The sequence below is a fragment of the Gorilla gorilla genome, chromosome 16, assembly GCF_029281585.2.
Source record: "Gorilla gorilla gorilla isolate KB3781 chromosome 16, NHGRI_mGorGor1-v2.1_pri, whole genome shotgun sequence".
Lineage (NCBI taxonomy): Eukaryota > Metazoa > Chordata > Mammalia > Primates > Hominidae > Gorilla > Gorilla gorilla.
This window is the reverse complement of record NC_073240.2, coordinates 73,959,918-73,978,174: the sequence shown is the minus strand read 5'-3', so window position 1 is coordinate 73,978,174 and position 18,257 is coordinate 73,959,918. Positions and strand designations below refer to the sequence as shown.

Genomic DNA, 18,257 nt, shown 5'->3' with positions numbered 1-18,257 from the left:
CAAGAAAACTATGTTTGACAAGCACAACTCTCCCTTACTTAAGTAAGCAAAACATTCCACATTATGTTTTCGTTTCAGATGTTGAGTAGTGATCTCACCTTTTGACACTACAAATCTTGTTTTCTTGGATTCAGATTTTGAGGATTTGCTTAAATGCTAACCTAGGTGTTGAGAAGTATCACCTCTGTCATGTAAAAGCAAGTGAGCAAGCAGACTGAATAATATTGGTATATGGCAATAGTTCTTTTTTTTAATTCACCTTGAATTACTTAGGTATACTTAATTGAATTTTGATAGAATCAATTAAACAAATTCATAGCAAATATTACTGGCTTCTATGTGCCAGAAAGTGTTTTTGGCAGCAGACAAAAATTCCCTGCTCTGGTTGAGCTTACATACTAATGAGGGAGAGAGACAAGTAAGATAGAACATGTCAGATGGTGATATGTTCTGAAGTAAAATGAAGGTAGAAGGAGAAAACACTGGGGGTGGAAATCAAAGATTGTTGTTTTAAACAGAGTGTTCAAGGAAGGCTTCACTGATAAAGCGATATTTGAGCAGAGAGGTAAGACAGTGACCCAGGCAGTATCTGAGGAAAGAGGATTCCAGACACAGAAAATGGCCAAGAGCATATCTGGATTGTTCTAGAAACATAAAGTGATCACAATCTTCGAGTGAGGGAGAAGAGAGTAGGAGATGGGACAGGGGAGAGAAAGGAAGGAAGTGGTATTAAGATTATAAATCTTTACAGCCCAGAACTTTAACTCTGAATGACATGGAAAACCATTAGGGAGTTTTGAGCAAAGGTGTGACAAGATCTAATAATATACATCTCACGCTGGCCACTGTGGCCCATACCTATGGGCTTATGCCCAGCACTTTGGGAGGCCAAGGTAGGAGAATCACTTGAGCCCAGGAGTTCAAGGCCAACTTGGGCAATATGGCAAAATCCCATCTCTAAAAAAAATACAAAAAAATTAGCCAGATATGGTGGTGTGTACCGTTTGTCCCAGCTACTCGTAGGCTGAGGTAGGAGGAACACTTGAGCCCAGGAGATCAAGGCTGCAGCGAACCAAGATCGCACCACTGCACTCTAGCCCGGGTTACAGAGCAAGACCGTGTCTCAAGACACATACACATATGCATAGGCATGCACAGGCGCACACACACACACACGCACAAACACGCACACACACACACATGCACACTTTAAAAGATACTGTCCTTGCTGAGAATATACTGAGACAGGAATGACGAGGGATAATGACAAAAAAAGAACCTACATTTATGAGTTGAAGGGCTATTAGGAACACCCCCAAGAGTTGTAGCTCACAGTCCTGCTTTGTGAACCAGTCCATAGATTAAAAATAAGCCTATTTAATAGACATATAACTCTTCCCAAATAATGTAGGGATAGTTCAATTATATTCAGAAACTCAAATTTGAGATGAGAAATATGGAAGGGGCACCTAGCAGTGAGAACAGAAGGTAAACAGTCATGAAACACCAAAAGGCTAGAGGGGCTATGATGAGCTACAAGTGGGAGGAAGTTATGAGTAAGCAGAAGTTATACAGTGAGAAAAGATATACAAAATTATTATGAGGAACACCAGAAGGGGCAGGAACTGAGAAGACACACAAAAAGAAGAAAGACTGAAATAGGAGCTGAATTTACACTAAAATGGGGAGTATAAAGATCCAAGGACTCTTGCCTGCCACTGTCTCTAGAGCCACCATGTTAACACTTACCACCCAACCCATCCCTTATACGAACTAGCCTGGATGGGTCTCTGATTTGCACAAGTGAAAAGACCTAACAATAAAAATATCCTATTGTTGGGGAGAAGGCTTGACAAAAGACACAGCACTAATATTTTTTTGACCAAGAAGAATACCATTAGACAGTGAATATACTTTACTGCTTGATAAATTTTTAATAATGCATTCCCTAAAGAGTGGATCTTCTGGCGCATTTTCTTCTTTTCACTCCTGTAAGAAACTGAGACTTCCTATGCTGACAGTAAAATGTCATACCGCATATTAACATTCCTCTTTTTTTTTTTTTTTTGAGATGGAGTCTTGCTCTATCGCCCAGGCTGGAGTGCAATGGCACAATCTCAGCTCACTGCAGCCTCCACCTCCCGGGTTCAAGTAATTCTCCTTCCTCAGCCTCCAGAGTAGCTGGAGTTATAAGCGCCCGCCACCACGCCTGGCTAATTTTTGTATTTTTAGTAGAGATGGGGTTTCGCCATGTTGGCCAGGCTGGAACTCAGGTGATCCACCCGCTTCAACCTCCCAAAGTGCTGGGATTACAGGTGTGAGCCACTGCGCCCGGCCAACAGTCATTATTTTTAAAAATTCTAACAGAACAATGTTTACCCATTCATAAACATAAAACCATCAGTCCTGATAATGAGTTAATACCTGGAAGAACCTTCAATTCAACTTCATCACTATACTTTGGTGGCCCACCACTTTCCACTACGCAGCGATAAAGCCCGCCATCTCCTTCAGTTGCATTGCTGATAACCAGCATTCCACTTGGAAGTTTGATAACTCTATCATCCAGAAGAAGGGGTTGTCTGTTCTGTTCCCACCTCACAAACGGGACCAAATCTGCATTAACTTCACAATTCAGAATTGCATTGTTCCCAGCATAAATTGAGGAAGGTTCTGGTTGGCTGGTAAATCTTGGAAGACCTGGACAATAAAGGAAGAGAAGAAATAAAATTTATTTAAATATTACTTTAAAATTTTGTCTTGGGAGCCAGGAACAAGTCAGCTCACATGGCTACAACATATGAAAGTCCATGGAAATTAGCTAAATACAGGGATACTGGGCAAATAAGTAAATGCATTAAGGATAACTAGAATCAGATTCCTCACAGTTAGAGAAGCAAGGTATAAACATTGAAAAGGAGATGGGTAGAATAAGTCCTATGGTACTGGTCTAGAATGGAGGTATCAGTGTAAACATCATGGTTTTATATAATCATAGATATAAAAATATATATGATATCTATATAAATATAAAAGTATGTGTGAAACATGTACACATTTTGTCTAGTCTTTACATATTCATTGCTATACATATATATATAATATATATAATGTGTATATATATATATCTCTATATACACATACACCCCTATATATTTCCTAGCTCTGTCCACAGAGAAGGTCCAGCATCCATACTACTTCAGTAGCAATGGTACATATGGTGTCTCTACCTTTTCTAAATAATTTCTTGGAGAAATGGCCAATTCTAAGAGTGCAGAAGGAGAGAAAGCACAAGATGAACCTGGTACATCTTACGACGTAAAGTAAGAAAACTGTCCAAAGAACAATGTGGACATATCAAAAGGGCACAGAAGTCAGACTGAAGGGAGCTTCCTCTGATTAAATCTGGGATAATGGTATTAACATGCATTATAACCCACTGAATAAGACAAGAATCTGTCGGTTCATGCAAATATAAACAAATAAGTGGAAGAAAAGGAAAAGCTTTGCCTTATAGAAATGATGGAACTAGAAAAATCACCATTTGATAGTAATAACTGATTCACGTATGAATCCTCAATGGATACCAAAACTAGTAAACAAAAATGTCAGGAGGAACAGTATATTTACAGAGTATCAAAGTATCTCTTCCCAAAATACTCATTATTAACTAACAAAAGTACCAAGCTTTACAATGGAGAAACACTGCACAGACCATCTTAAGTAGTAAAAGTTAACATCACCAGCAACAGAACAAAATATCACATGCTTCTTGGCATGATGCACTGAGAACACAGCATTACTTCTGTGGTATTTCTCCCAAAAATGAGGAATCTGAATCTATTCAGGGAGAAATCAAACAAACCCAAAATGAGGCGAGGAAAAACCAAGTTATATCTAAAGAGTTTTAAAAGACACAGCCACCAAGTGAAATATGTAATCTTGGGCCAGAAATAAGAGTATGTGTGGGAGGAGGACAGGGGGGTACTCTGCTTTTGGTTTTTACTATAAAGAACATTATTGAGATAATCAGTGAAATCTAAATTAAACAGTAGTATTGTATTAAGGTTAATTTCCTAATTTTGATGGACATCTGTGGTTATCTAGGAGAACGTCCTTGTTTCAAAGAAATATACACGTAGGTATTTAGGTGGCAGTTACAGGAAAACCTGTCTGCAATTTACTCTTACTGGCTCAGAAAAAATACGTCTTTGGATGTATGCATATTTGGGGGGTTAAGGCAGATACGATAAGATGTTAACAATCAGGTAATCTAGGTGAAGGTATATGAGATTTCTTGGTTCTATTCTTGCACCTACTCCCTACGTTTAAAATGATCTCAAAATAAAATGTGAACCAAAAATGTCGTCATAAATATAGATGCCACAGGATGTAGCAGCTAAGAGCATCAGTTTTCAAGTCACATATCTGAATCTGAATCCCAACACCACCACTTCATGGGTGTGTGAAGTTGGCAAGTTATTTAACCACTCCCTAAGACTCGGTTTCTTCACAAGTAAAATGAGAATAACAGGCCTCACAGGATTGTTAAAAAAAAAAAAGTACTTAAAATAAATAATTTATATATAGTATATTGCATAAACACTTAACTAGCTATTATAATATCTAAAAAGTGATTGCTATGCTCAGAATAAAACAATATGTTTCTTTAAGGAAGAGCAAACAAATCATGAGAAATGATTACAGGTTTTCTAGTTTTATGATGGTGAATTAGTCCAAACACAAATCACACAGGTTTTACAGCCCTGCAATAAACTTTTTCTTTTTCTTATTTTTTTTTATTTCAAGGCGATTTTTGAAGGAAAAAAATAAAGATAAAATTATCTAAAAAATCTGCTTTTTTACCTTGAGCTCCCAAGATTTGACCAAAAATCTACTTTTAAGAAACCAGAATATCAGAAGATAAGAATTAACAAAGATAAACACAGAATTTGATCAAGTTGGGGAAAGGAGGAAATCTTAATCAATAAAACCAAAATATGGTTCTATTTTCATTTAATTTAATTAATTAATTAATTAATTTTTTTTTATGAGACAGAGTCTCACTCTGTCACCCATGCTGGAGTGCAGTGGCACAATCTTGGCTCACTGCAACCTCTGCCTCCAGGGTTCAAACAGTTCTCCTGCCTCAGCCTCCCAAGTAGCTGGGATTACAGGCGGGCACCACCATACTGGCTCATTTTTGTATTTTTAGTAGAGATGGGGTTTCACCATGTTGGTCAGGCTGGTCTCAAACTCCTGACCTCAGGTGATCTGCCCGTCTTGGCCTCCTATAGTGCTGGGATTATAGGCATAAGCCACTGCGCCCAGCTCAGTTGTATTTTTAAAGAGTCAAAAAATTCTTCCTCCTGAGGTCTCATGAAAATTAATAATTTTTAAAATGTAAGCTCACAAAAACATATGGAGAATTGGCAGACAAGAGATTTCAAAAAATTTCTGAGTAGGGAAAGCAGATGGAGGACTAGTAACTGACATAACAAGGCAGGGAACGCTGCAGCTTCCTGCGCTCCCAAGAAGGAAGCCGGTTGTCCTGCTGCCTCTGGAGAACTGCAGGAGAAAAAGGAGAGTGGGAGTTAAGACCCGGAGTTGACAAGAAGATATTAACAATGTCTGTATTTAGAACACCCTATTACCCCACCTCTGGGCACAAAATACTCACAGCCAGCATACTGCCCAGGCAGAAAAACAGAAATTTTGGTTGTGGAGAAATGAGACAGCTCAGAGAAAAAGACCTCTCATACTTAATTCTATGAGCTACCTATTTAATGTTCTTTCAAAAACTTCCCTTCTTGCTTGACTTGGCTACAATCAGTTTCTACTGCTTGCAACCAAAATACTCTAAGAGTCTTTTAGAATGGCAATTTGGCAGAATTTTTTTAAGTTTTATTGAGATGTAATTTATATACCATAAAGTTCACTATCTAAAGTACATAATTTAATATTTTTTAGTATATGAACAAAGTTGTGTAATCATCACCATAATCTAATTTCAGAACCTTTTCATCATTCCGGGAAGAAATCTTGTACTGACTTGCAGTCACTCCGCATAACCCATAACTACCCCACAACACCTACGAGTGGAATTACTGGGTCATATGGTAACACTATGGTTAACATTTTGAGGAACTGACAAACTAGTACCTTTTAACTGCACACACACACACACACACACACACACACACACACACACACACACACACACACAGTGTATCCTATGATCCAGCAATCCCAATTCCAGTAATCTGTTTTACAGAAATAAAGATTTGCAGAAGGCAGTTCACTATAGTATTGCCTATAACATCCAACAATTTTAATCCATTTAATTGTTCATCAATAAAGAAATCTTTAAATAAATCACAGTATGTATATCTAGACAATGTATACCATGCATCTATTTAAAAGAACTTTTATTTAATCCCTTAGCTTGGGCACTATTTACTCCTGATACCTAGGGCCAAGAGTGGGTTAAATAACTTTCCTACAGAACCCTGTATGCAGTCATCACAGAATGTATCACCTTCTACGGTGCTGCTTGCTTAGATACGGGGTCAAAAAAATGTTTCCTGAAGGTATCAAAGAGGAAGAATGGACAAACTTAGCAGAGGAGAAGAAAGTGAGGAAAAGGTGGAGGATAAAATTAACAGGCAGTGGGGATGCCATGAGCAAAGGCTGGAAGGCAGAGAATAAATGAAAGGAAACAAAACAGTACTGCCAGTGCTTAAAACTGTGGTGAGGGTGATGGTGGATGTAGGGGACGGGGGTGGGGACAGAGGCAGGGTGAAATGTTAAGAAATAAGGTTGGAGAAGTGAAGGACAGCTCATAAAAGGAATCAACAGGCCTGTTATTTGAGAGTTAGATGTTACCTTGATGGTGTTACTGGAGGATCACTGAAGGGTGAGAAAGAGTACTCTAGACAGGGTGGAGACTGGACTGGAGGAGGGGAAGAATAAGGTAGCAGGCAGATGCTTATAAGGCTGTGGTGAGGGAAGACTGGGAGTAGCCTCGGGAAGGAGAAAGTGGATTAAGTACAGAGAAATTAGTAAGCAGAATTCACTGGATTTGATGATAGTATATGGGGGGGACAGCCGAGAGGAAGGAGCCCATTAATAAAGCCCAGATAAGAGATATTTAAGAACTTAAATTATAAACAGACACTGACCTAAGTGACGTTGTAGAGGCAGTCATTATACTAATTTATTTATGAAACATGTTGGAGAAAGCCTGGCAAATAGATTATTTTTTAAGGGAGAGAGAAGAAAGAAAAGGAAGAAAAATAAAAAGAGGAAAGAAGGAAGTAAGGAAGGGAGGGTAGAAGGGAAGGAGGGAAAGAAGGAAGGAAAGAAAAGGGAAATTGGCAAAAGGACCCGTTTTTTTTTCTTTTATTTTTCCATCCTCAATCTATGACTATGGAATAATTACAGAAACTTTGTCACACCCAAATTCAACTTTGAGTATTTGTCCCCAAAGAGGAAAAAAACCAGCCATTATGCCCTGAATATATGAGCAAATATACTCTGGAGTGAGCATGAGATGGGAAACCATAATTCTGGAGTAGGAATGAGATGGGAGACTACTGTCTCTGAGGTTCTGTCTCACATGTGGGCGTTTCACCAAGGTGAGAGTAAATACAGGACTTAAAGATAACGTTTTTGTATAACATGACCCTTCACAAAAACTATTTCATCTGGTACTCAAGTAAAGAAACACTATCTCAGGAACGCTAGTATCTACTACAAAACAGACATGACTTACTTAGAAACCACATCTTACTCTTCAAGATCCCTAATTTTTCTTACACTTTCCATCATTCTTCAAATAAGGATACTCTGAAAAGGAGGGAAAGTTCCTCTCTTTATAACTTTCTGCTCTCCACCTTAATATACACTCTCTAGATTTTAAAACAATTAATCCAATTGAATGTCATTTCCTTGGTTAAGGCATCAAGGAACCAGGATTCTGACTTTACTGCAAGTTTTACAAAACCATACTAAATGGTTATGCTGGGTAAGATAGAAGTTGGCCGTCAAAGTGATTTAATTTTCCTGTACCACTTCCTCTGCCACTTCCAAGTTTAAAAGCAGAAAAGAACTGCTCAGTACTTCTGATAGCAATATTAAGCCATCAGACAAGTGGAAACATGCTACAGTTTATTCTCTATGGCACTGAGCAAGCCCTACAGCAAGGTCCCATACACAGAGTATATGCACAATTGATATCTGTTAAATGAGTATATTTGTTGCTACTAATTAAAAGAAAACTCCAAGAGAACAGTGCTTTTATCAAGATGTACGTTATAAATATTTGAAAATGCAAAAAAAAAAATCACTTAAAACTTACCTGCTACTATGAGCTTCGCTGTTCTACTGATAATAGTTCCAAGACTCTCAACAGTGGCCACACACTGATAATAACCTTCATCAGGTTTATTGTGTTTGGAATGCACCACATTGCTGATAAATAAAGATCCATCCGGGAGAAGCTGGCGTCGATCATCTGATACTAAGTTTAAAAAAGTTCCATCTTTTTTCCATTCAATTTTTGGAGAAGGCTCAGAATATGCTGAACAGTTTAATATAACAGAAGAGCCTCTAACTGAGAGTGTATCCACCGGCTCCACCAGAAAATAAAATGGAGTGAACGTTCGAATGCTGGCTCCTACAAAAATAAAGAAAAAGAACAAAGTTAAGCAAATCTTTCTTCTACTATTTGTCAGAAAATATATTACTAACAAGTCCAAAAATTATTAACTGTTGTTCTTTGAATGTGACACATAAATATAGTCATCTCACTACAAATGTCTAATAAATAAGATTTACTTTCAAGTAGGAAACCAAACTTTGAGCCATTTAGAAGAACATTAGGGGGGAAAAAAAACCTTCTACCTGAGATAAACAAGCCTTGTTAAATGACATGAGTATCTAATAAAGTTTTATTTCAAACCCTAGAATCAGATTTATAAATACTTTAAGTTACTGCATTCAAAGTGAAATTCTCTGTTGAACATAAAAGAGGCAGAAAATTAAAATGATTCTTAAGAGGTATCTTTTTATGTTTATCAGTTATTTGTATTTTTTTCATAAATTTACTGTACACACACTTTGTCCATTTTCTAGAGAATTTATTCATCCAACTGACTTAAAAAGCAATCTGCTATCATATTTTACAAATATTCTTTTTTCCATTTGACTTTATAATATTTGTTATAAGAATAAATTTTAAGCTACATAAAACTAAACGTTATACTTAGGTCTTTTTTATCCCAAGATCATAAAAAATTTCAGCCTTGCTTTGTTCTATTACTCTTGTGATTTTCTACATTTAATCTTCATCTAGAATTCATTTTAGTGTAAAGAGCACGGAAGGAATTAGCTTACTTTCTCTAAGTCCCTGTCAGTTCTTTGAACATGGGAAGAACAAAATTTAAAGAAAAATATTTGTTATAAACCTTATACTCTCAGCCTGTTGGAAAGCTTTCCAACTTAAAGCTTTATCACTTTTCTTCAAGAAAACTTCTGACCAATTCCCTTGTAAACAACTCAAGTTGTCATCAGCTTTCTTCATGTGAAAAATCAGAGAAACCCAATCCAGCAAATGAAACTAAGACTGTTTTTCGAATATATCTACACACCTCTTTATAATTTATTTGCATTATGAATTTAAGGATGACATAAATTCTATATTATATAATGAACAAACACCTCTAAAGAAATATAAAACACACTGGCAGAGGGAAGGAAATAACATTCAATTGTTTTAAAAGTTTTCCAATACTTCAATGATAAACAAATTCTAATTCTAATCAGACTAATTTCACTTTCCCAAACACCACAAGCAGGTATTAGAAAAGAGGTGGCTGGGCACGGTGGCTCACGCCTGTAATCCCAGCACTTTGGGAGCCAAGGTGGGTGGATCAGCAGTTCGAGACCAGCCTGGCCAACATGGTGAAACCCCATCTCTACTAAAAATACAAAAATTAGCCGGGCATGGTGGCACATGCCTGTAGTCGGGAGGCTGAGGCGGGAAAATCACTTGAACCTGGGAGGTGGAGGTTGCAGTGAGCCGAGATTACACCATTGCACTGCAGCCTGGCAACAGCGACACTCCGTCTCAAAAAAAAAAAAAAAAAAAAAAAAAAAGTGTTTCAGGTCTCTATGCCCATTTAATGACCATGAAATTTATTTTTCAAGTCTTAAAATTCCTGAAAATAAGCTTAGAAATTTTTAAAAAGTAACCTGCAATTAGTTTCTTATTACTATCAAAATGTTTATGTTGCATTAGTTTACTGGAATCATAGTAGAATAAACACATAAACAAAAAGTATAAAAAGATAGCTAAACTAAGAGAAATTACCTTTATATCTTTACTATGCAACTATTAAATCTCTATTATACCTCCCAAACTTAACTCAGAAACTTAAAAAATAAATGTGTTAGATTGGTGGCTAAAATACACAAATTAAAAATCTGAAATATTGTATTACTGATAATAAAATACATTCTATTTCAAAATTACAACACAATTTTTGCCATTTGAAAAAATACTCCCAAAATTACAATTTAAATGTTTTGCAGTTTAACACTGTCTTGCTTTTTATTTCATTTTTAAAATTGAGCCAGGTTGAACAACAAAAAAAAAGTATATGTGTTTGAAACAGTAAGAGCGAATTACACTCAAAGGAAAGCTTACAAATGCCTTTCAAAATCAAGGCACTTCAAAGTTTTTACAAAAAGTTACTTAAATATTTCTGTATATCGTTTTGTATTTTGTTCTCTCAGTAGGAGGGCAGTGACCTAAGACATCCTCTCTTCACTTAAAACCCCTCAAAGGCTTGCCGTTGCCTTTTACAAAGAAACCTGAAGAAACTCCTTTAGTCGACTGCCATGTCAGTCACCACCTGATCTAGCTTCTGCCTATTTCCAGCTCCCTTGCATTGCTCTCCCAGTCAGTTCCCCACCGCTCCCGCCTCTTCACACAAGCTATTCCCACCACCACTCCTTTTCAGTCAGTTCTCAGTCTTCCTTCAAGCTCAGCTTAAATATCATTTGCTCAGAAATGCTGTCTGTCCCAGGTGCCCAGGCAATGTTAGTTTTGCCTGTTCTAAGCAAGCATGGTGTATGCGCTACCTACAGAGCACTCCAAATGTTCTTAATCTTTGAATATTTGTAATAACTTTAAGTTAAAGTAGAGAGGTTCCCAAACTTGCTCGGCTCCTGGTACCCTTATTTTCTCTATAATTTCTTTCAAGAATTCCATAGGTCAAAAGAGATAGCTAACCATTCTATTTCTTTTAACAGTTAGGTTCAAACAAAATGAGTATCTATGTCCCAACAAGTTAACACCTTTTTGAAAAAATAATACACGCAAACTGAAAAAAATATATATATATTTCATTTTAAAATAACCACAATTAGTTACTATGGGATGTTTTCACCTATAGGGCCCTGCACAACTTCTAAAACTTAGATGCTGTGCAACTAAATACTGCCACCCACATTTCCTGTTCCACACTGATTTTTGCATAGTACTTGCTTTTTAAAACAGTAGCCACTAAAAGCTCAACTTCACAAAGATATCACAGGTACAAAATGAAGATGGCACAATCAGATGTTGAAACTGTGAACTACCTTGAGCTAGAAGTTCGCATAGTGTCCAACAGATGTGGCCATGTTTCCCTAGAAGTTTGAAATGACCCTGGGAGTTCTCTCTGAGGTTCCTTTGGGTATCCTCAGGGTATAGTTTGGGAACTGCAGGCTTATGATCTATCTTTGTACAGTTTTCATTTGCTATATTCCCAGTACCCACCTAGCATGGTGGATGGTACCAATCTTTAGATTACATAACCAGATAACTTCTAAAAACTTCCAATGGTTAAAGTATTAATAAGAGACTGCAGTTTCCATTCTAATAATGGCCACTTAGTATCACTCCCTTCCACACTAAGACTTAATAACAAACAGTTTTTGTAAATTCTGATGAGTGTTTACAAAACTATATGGAAGAGCAAAAAAAAAAAAGCCAGTAAGAGCCAAAGTAATTCTGCAAAACAAAGTAAAGGGACTCCACTTGTTAGTTACGAGTATGTATAAAGCTATAGTAACTAAGCCACTGTGGCTCTGGAGCAGAGGATAAAGACACACAACAGGCTATAAAGCCCCCAAACAGAGCTATATATATTTGGAAACTTAGTATGTAGTAGAGATGACATTTTAAATCGATTGAGGAAAAGGATGAACTAACTACTCAATAAATGTTACTAGGACAACTGGTTATCCATATGGGAAAAAAATGAGATGCCTACTCACACCATGTAATAACAGTAAAAGCACGTGTTTCTATGTACCAGATAATGTTCGAAATATTTTCTACGTAATAACCACTCATTTAAGCTTCACTATCATCTTACAAAACAGGTAAAAGAATCAGCCCCATTTTAGAGAGGAAAACAAAGAACATATAAATGTTAAGGACCTTGTCAAAGGTCGAACAGGTAGTAAATCACAGAACCAGGGTCTGTGATCTTATACTACATTATTGTTAGCTATTTGTTCATTATCTGTGATCTTATACATTATACTACAATGCCACTCAATACAGACATAAAAATGTATTCCAGGCCTATAAAAAATGCAAGTGATAAAAACCTTAGAAGAAATTTTAGGAAAATACAAGGATAATCCTGGAGTTAGGCAACCTTTTAAATCAAAATAGGAAACTAAAAGCTAGAAAAGAAGAGGCATGTTTTACTTTATTGCATTAAAAAAAAAAAAAAACTTTCTATGGCAAAATACCATAACAAAGCAAAAGACAATGGACTGGGGGGAAAATTGTGTCACATATAACAGGTAAAGAATTTAAAAGGTTAAGCTGCTCAATACAAAAATGGGTGAAGCTATGTTCCAACAAAACTTTATTTATACAAATAGGTGGCTGGATGGATTTGATCCATTTATTGCAGTTTGCTGATCCTTGCCTTAGAATATTATCCAGCAAAAAAAATGAGTGGGCTACATTTCAGTTGATGTAGAATCAGTTCTGTGAAAAATGAATAATGCAGATGAGTGTAAATTATATAATTTCATATGTATATGATTATATGGGCATTGAGAAAGGTAGGAAAAATGTACACCAGGTTGTTACTACTGGTTACTGGGAGAGGAAAGATAGGAGAAAGGGAGTAGAAGAAAGATAAAAATCCCCAAGCAGATAAAATAGTTCCATGACAAAAATCATCTTGTATGTATAATCCACTTATAAATACTACATTGGCTGGGTGCTATGGCTCACCCTTGTAATCCCAGCACTTTGGGGAGCCAAGGCAGGCGGATTGCTTGAGCCCAGGAGTTCAAGACCAGTCTGGCCAACATGTCTAAACCCCATCTCTACCAAAACAGAAAAAAAAAACAAGACAAAAATTAGCCAGGAGTGGTGACCTGTACCAGTAGTCCCAGCTACTCGGGAGGCTGAGGTGGGAGGATCACCGGAGCACGGGAGGAAGAGGATGCAGTGAGCCAAGATTACACCACTACACTCCAGTCTGGGTGACTGAGGGAGACCTAGTCTGGGTGACTGAAGGAAACCTTGTCTCTAAATAAATAAATATTATACCTTTATATGTGGCAGGTATGATGTATGTTCACACTTGTGTAAATAGCTAAAGAAAAACATTTTTTAAATGGTTGCCAAAATAAGGATTATCTCAAGGATTTCAGTTGATTTTTAATTTTTTCTTTCACCTTTGGTATTGTCTAAATATTTTACATAAAAATAGTATTACTTAAGCAGAAATATAGCTATCTTCATTCATAAATTCATACACACATATAGTCTGCACAGGAGAGGAACATTATGAAAAGTCTGGGGTACATTTGTATGCTGAGATTAAAAGAGTGTCAAGATACATAAATAATAAAAAATGTACGTTCAAAATATGTAGAGTATGACTCTTCTGATATTAAAATATGTACACATGTACAGACGCTTGTGTGCCCATATTTAAATGCAAATACAAAGGGAAAAGACTAGAATAACAAACACTGAACAGTTAACATTGTTTTCTCCCTGGGGAGAGTAGTGGGTTTGAGCTGCCAAAAGAGAGCAGAGAGCGTACAGGGAGAACACTTTTTACTCCATGTATTTCTGTTTTGCTACTTTTATATATATATATATATATATATATATATATACGTATATATATGTATATATATGTATATATGTATATATGTATATATATACGTATATATATGTATATATGTATATATGTATATATGTGTATATATATGTATATATATATGTGTATATATATGTATATATATGTGTGTGTATATATATGTATATATATGTGTGTATATATGTATATATATGTATATATATGTGTATATATGTATATATATGTGTATATATATATGTATGTATATATATGTGTATATATATATGTATATATATATATATATGTGTGTATATATATATATGAACAATTGCATACACATTCTTCTTATCTTTTTTTTCAGTAACAAAAATTTTGGTGGTGGAGAACAATCCTTTGCTGGAACAGGAGATTATTTTCTAAAAGATCTATCATCATTTTCTTTACCCACTTTTTGTTACAATAAAAGGGTTATCAAACACTCACTCCTTAGCTGACTTTGTATAAAAACTGGCTTATACTTCTCCCCAGGGACCTGACTCCCAGCCATTTATATTTGCTTAATTTTGGTTTAGTATGGCCAGAGTCACTGGATTCCATTTTGAAATAGGTTTAATGATCCTATCTAATATCTTCTACATTCCCAAGTCTCTTCAAATTTCTCACATCTTAATGGAATAGCTCTCACTTCTTGATAGACTATTCCTCACATTCTGATAGAATACTTCACACTTCTTGATAGAATTCCATCTTACAGAAAGAAAATATCCACAGGGAACTTCTTTCTGTTGTAACTCCCAACAACATCAACAAATCATATCCCTCGGTGCATGTCTTAATTGTGTGTGACCAGTAATAATTCTAAACTTTATTGTACCCAGAGTAAAACATTAACATATGGTATTTGAATACTTGCAGAAATAAAATGAAACCTGTCTTATTGCCAAAAGAAGTTCAAAGTTTAGTAGTAGAAGAAACACAGGGCAGAAGGATAAGTAGCATTTTTATATACCTACAAATGCAAGCATTCTGTATAATGTTCATTGTAAGAAAAGTATCACTTTATTATAATAAGCTAAGACACTACTGTCAAAGGACTTCCTTTTTTTTTTTTTTTTACTACTTGTTAATGTTTCTTTCAACCATCCCATCCCTTCTCGTCAGTCTCCAAATCCTACATTTCATCCATCCTGATTCTTTTTTTTTTTTTTTTTTTTTTATTGATCATTCTTGGGTGTTTCTCGAAGAGGGGGATTTGGCAGGGTGATAGGACAGTAGTGGAGGGAAGGTCAGCAGACAAACCAGTGAACAAAGGTCTCTGGTTTTCCTAGGCAGAGTGTTTGTGTCCCTGGGTACTTGAGGTTAGGGAGTGGTGATGACTCTTAACGAGCATGCTGCCTTCAAGCATCTGTTTAACAAAGCACATCTTGCACCGCCCTTAATCCATTTAACCCTGAGTGGACACAGCACATGTTTCAGAGAGCACAGGGTTGGGGGTAAGGTCATAGATCAACAGGATCCCAAGGCAGAAGAATTTTTCTTAGTACAGAACAAAATGAAAAGTCTCCCATATCTACTTCTTTCTACACAGACACAGCAACCTTCCGATTTCTCAATCTTTTCCCCACCTTGCCCCCTTTTCTATTCCACAAAACCGCCATTGTCATCATGGCCCGTTCTCAATGAGCTGTTGGGTACACCTCCTAGACGGGGTGGTGGCCGGGCAGAGGGGCTCCTCACTTCCCAGTGGGGGCAGCCAGGCAGAGGCGCCCCTCACCTCCCGGACGGGGCGGCTGGCCGGGCAGGGGGCTGACCCCCCCACCTCCCTCCCAGACGGGGTGGCTGATGGGCGGAGACGCTCCTCACTTCCCAGACGGGGTGGCAGCCGGGCGGAGGGTCTCCTCACTTCTCAGACCGGGCGGCCGGGCAGAGACGCTCTTCACCTCCCAGACGGGGTCACGGCCGGGCCGAGGCGCTCCTCATTTCTCAGACGGGGCGGCCGGGCAGAGACGCTCTTCACCTCCCAGACGGGGTCGCGGCCAGGCAGAGGCGCTCCCCACATCTCAGACGATGGGCAGCCGGGCAGAGACGCTCCTCACTTCCCAGACAGGGTGGCAGCTGGGCAGAGGCTGCAATCTCCGCACTTTGGGGGGCCAAGGCAGGCGGCTGGGAGGTGGAGGTTGTAGCGAGCGGAGATCACGCCACTGCACTCCAGCCTGGGCGCCATTGAGCACTGAGTTAACGAGACTCCGTCTGCAATCCCAGCACCTTGGGAGGCCGAGGCTGGCAGATCACTCGCGGTTAGGAGCTGGAGACCAGCCCGGCCAACACAGCGAAACCCCGTCTCCACCAAAAAAATTCGACAACCAGTCAGGCGTGGCGGCGCGCGCCTGCAATCGCAGGCACTCGGCAGGCTGAGGCAGGAGAATCAGGCAGGGAGGTTGCAGTGAGCCGAGATGGCAGCAGCACAATCCAGCTTTGGCTCGGCATGAGAGGGAGACCGTGGAAAGGGGAGAGGGAGAGGGAGCCCGTGGAAAGGGGAGAGGGAGAGGGAGAGGGAGAGGGAGAGGGAGAGGGAGAGGGAGAGGGAGAGGGAGAGGGAGAGGGAGAGGGAGAGGGAGAGGGAGAGGGAGAGGGAGAGGGAGAGGGAGAGGGAGAGGGAGAGGGAGAGGGAGAGGGAGAGGGAGAGGGAGAGGGAGAGGGAGAGGGAGAGGGAGAGGGAGAGGGAGAGGGAGAGGGAGAGGGAGAGGGAGAGGGAGAGGGAGAGGGAGAGGGAGAGGGAGAGGGAGAGGGAGAGGGAGAGGGAGAGGGAGAGGGAGAGGGAGAGGGAGAGGGAGAGGGAGAGGGAGAGGGAGAGGGAGAGGGAGAGGGAGAGGGAGAGGGAGAGGGAGAGGGAGAGGGAGAGCCTAGTACATATAAAGAACTCACAAAATTCAACAGCTAAAAAAAAAGAAATCTGGCTGGGCGCGGTGGCTCACACCTGTAATCCCAGCACTTTGGGAGGCCGAGGTGGGTAGATCACGAGGTCAGGAGATTGAGACCACCTGGCTAACACACCCATCCTGATTCTTTAGTGTCCACTATCACTATGCGGTTCAGACTATCTTGCTTCAAGTTCTCAACTACCTTAGAAAATTAGAAAATTAAAATAATTTAACATTCAAAGATCTCAACAACATTCATGTTATTAACTAAGAGCAGGCAACACTTAAGAGTTAACAAACATTTTCCACCCTGCTTTGCTACGTAACAGTTAGTGCTCCTGGTTCCAGACCTCAGTCTCTCTCTGCCCTGCACAGCTGATTTCTCCAAAGACTGATCTACCTCAGACACATCATCTTCCCTATATTTCAACTTTACAGAACCCCTCTCCTGGGGAAAACATGCAATTAATTGTTAATATTATACAGATCATTTTAATTGTCTGATAAACATATATGCTTTTAAAACTTCATGGCATACAAGTATACCATAAAAACACTGGATGTCAATGTCTAATCAAAGCTAGATCTAAACTTCTTGTTCAGGATCATAATGTCCTATAGGGAAATTCTAGGGTGATTCAATTTCTATAGGGTAATGTACCTTGATACACTGTTCTAATTTACAGCCACTACCTTCCCAACCACTCCCCCAAATAAAAAAAAATCTAAATTCCTTTATTCCATAAAAATGTATAAGAGTGCTTTCCTTTTCTTCAATTTTCAGCCTTGTTCTTCTCCCCCCCATCTTCCTCCCTGCAAAAAGACACTAAAAAAAGCTATGAGACAGTAAAGTCAGGCAGACATATTTTTGAATCCTAGCCCTTGTGTGCTAGTTGCTTAATTTCTCTCTCTATCTAAAATTTCCTCCCCCATCAAACAGGAAAAATTATGCCTCCTTTCAAGGAAATTTCTGTGAAGATGAGAGAGAATTTGTATAAAATTCCTCACTGCTTGGCAGATAACACGTCCTCAATAAATAGTTAACTATTCACAGTTCAAAAACTTATAATATCTCCCCCAAAATCGCTAACAATCTAGGACCTTAGTTTTCACAATCACATTTTAGAAACTGTTATGTATAAAATAATATGGACTGTACTTTTACGCC

The 18,257-nt window shown here is 38.5% G+C and overlaps 1 protein-coding gene across 13 annotated transcripts in view; it reads right to left on the bottom strand.

Moving 5' to 3' along the window:
- The window catches only part of NEO1 (neogenin 1), a 256,156-nt gene that overhangs the window by 179,570 nt on the left and 58,329 nt on the right, over positions 1-18,257 (bottom strand). For all 13 annotated transcript variants that reach the window (XR_004067391.3, XM_055363714.2, XM_031002302.3 and 10 more), the window contains 2 exons: positions 8,360-8,677; positions 2,425-2,700 (listed from right to left, as the gene is read on the bottom strand). Coding sequence is in view for 12 of the 13 variants with exons in the window: in XM_055363714.2 (XP_055219689.2) it covers positions 2,425-2,700; positions 8,360-8,677 (594 nt within the window). In the remaining variant the exon portion in view is untranslated. The remainder of the gene's footprint in view (positions 1-2,424; positions 2,701-8,359; positions 8,678-18,257) is intronic.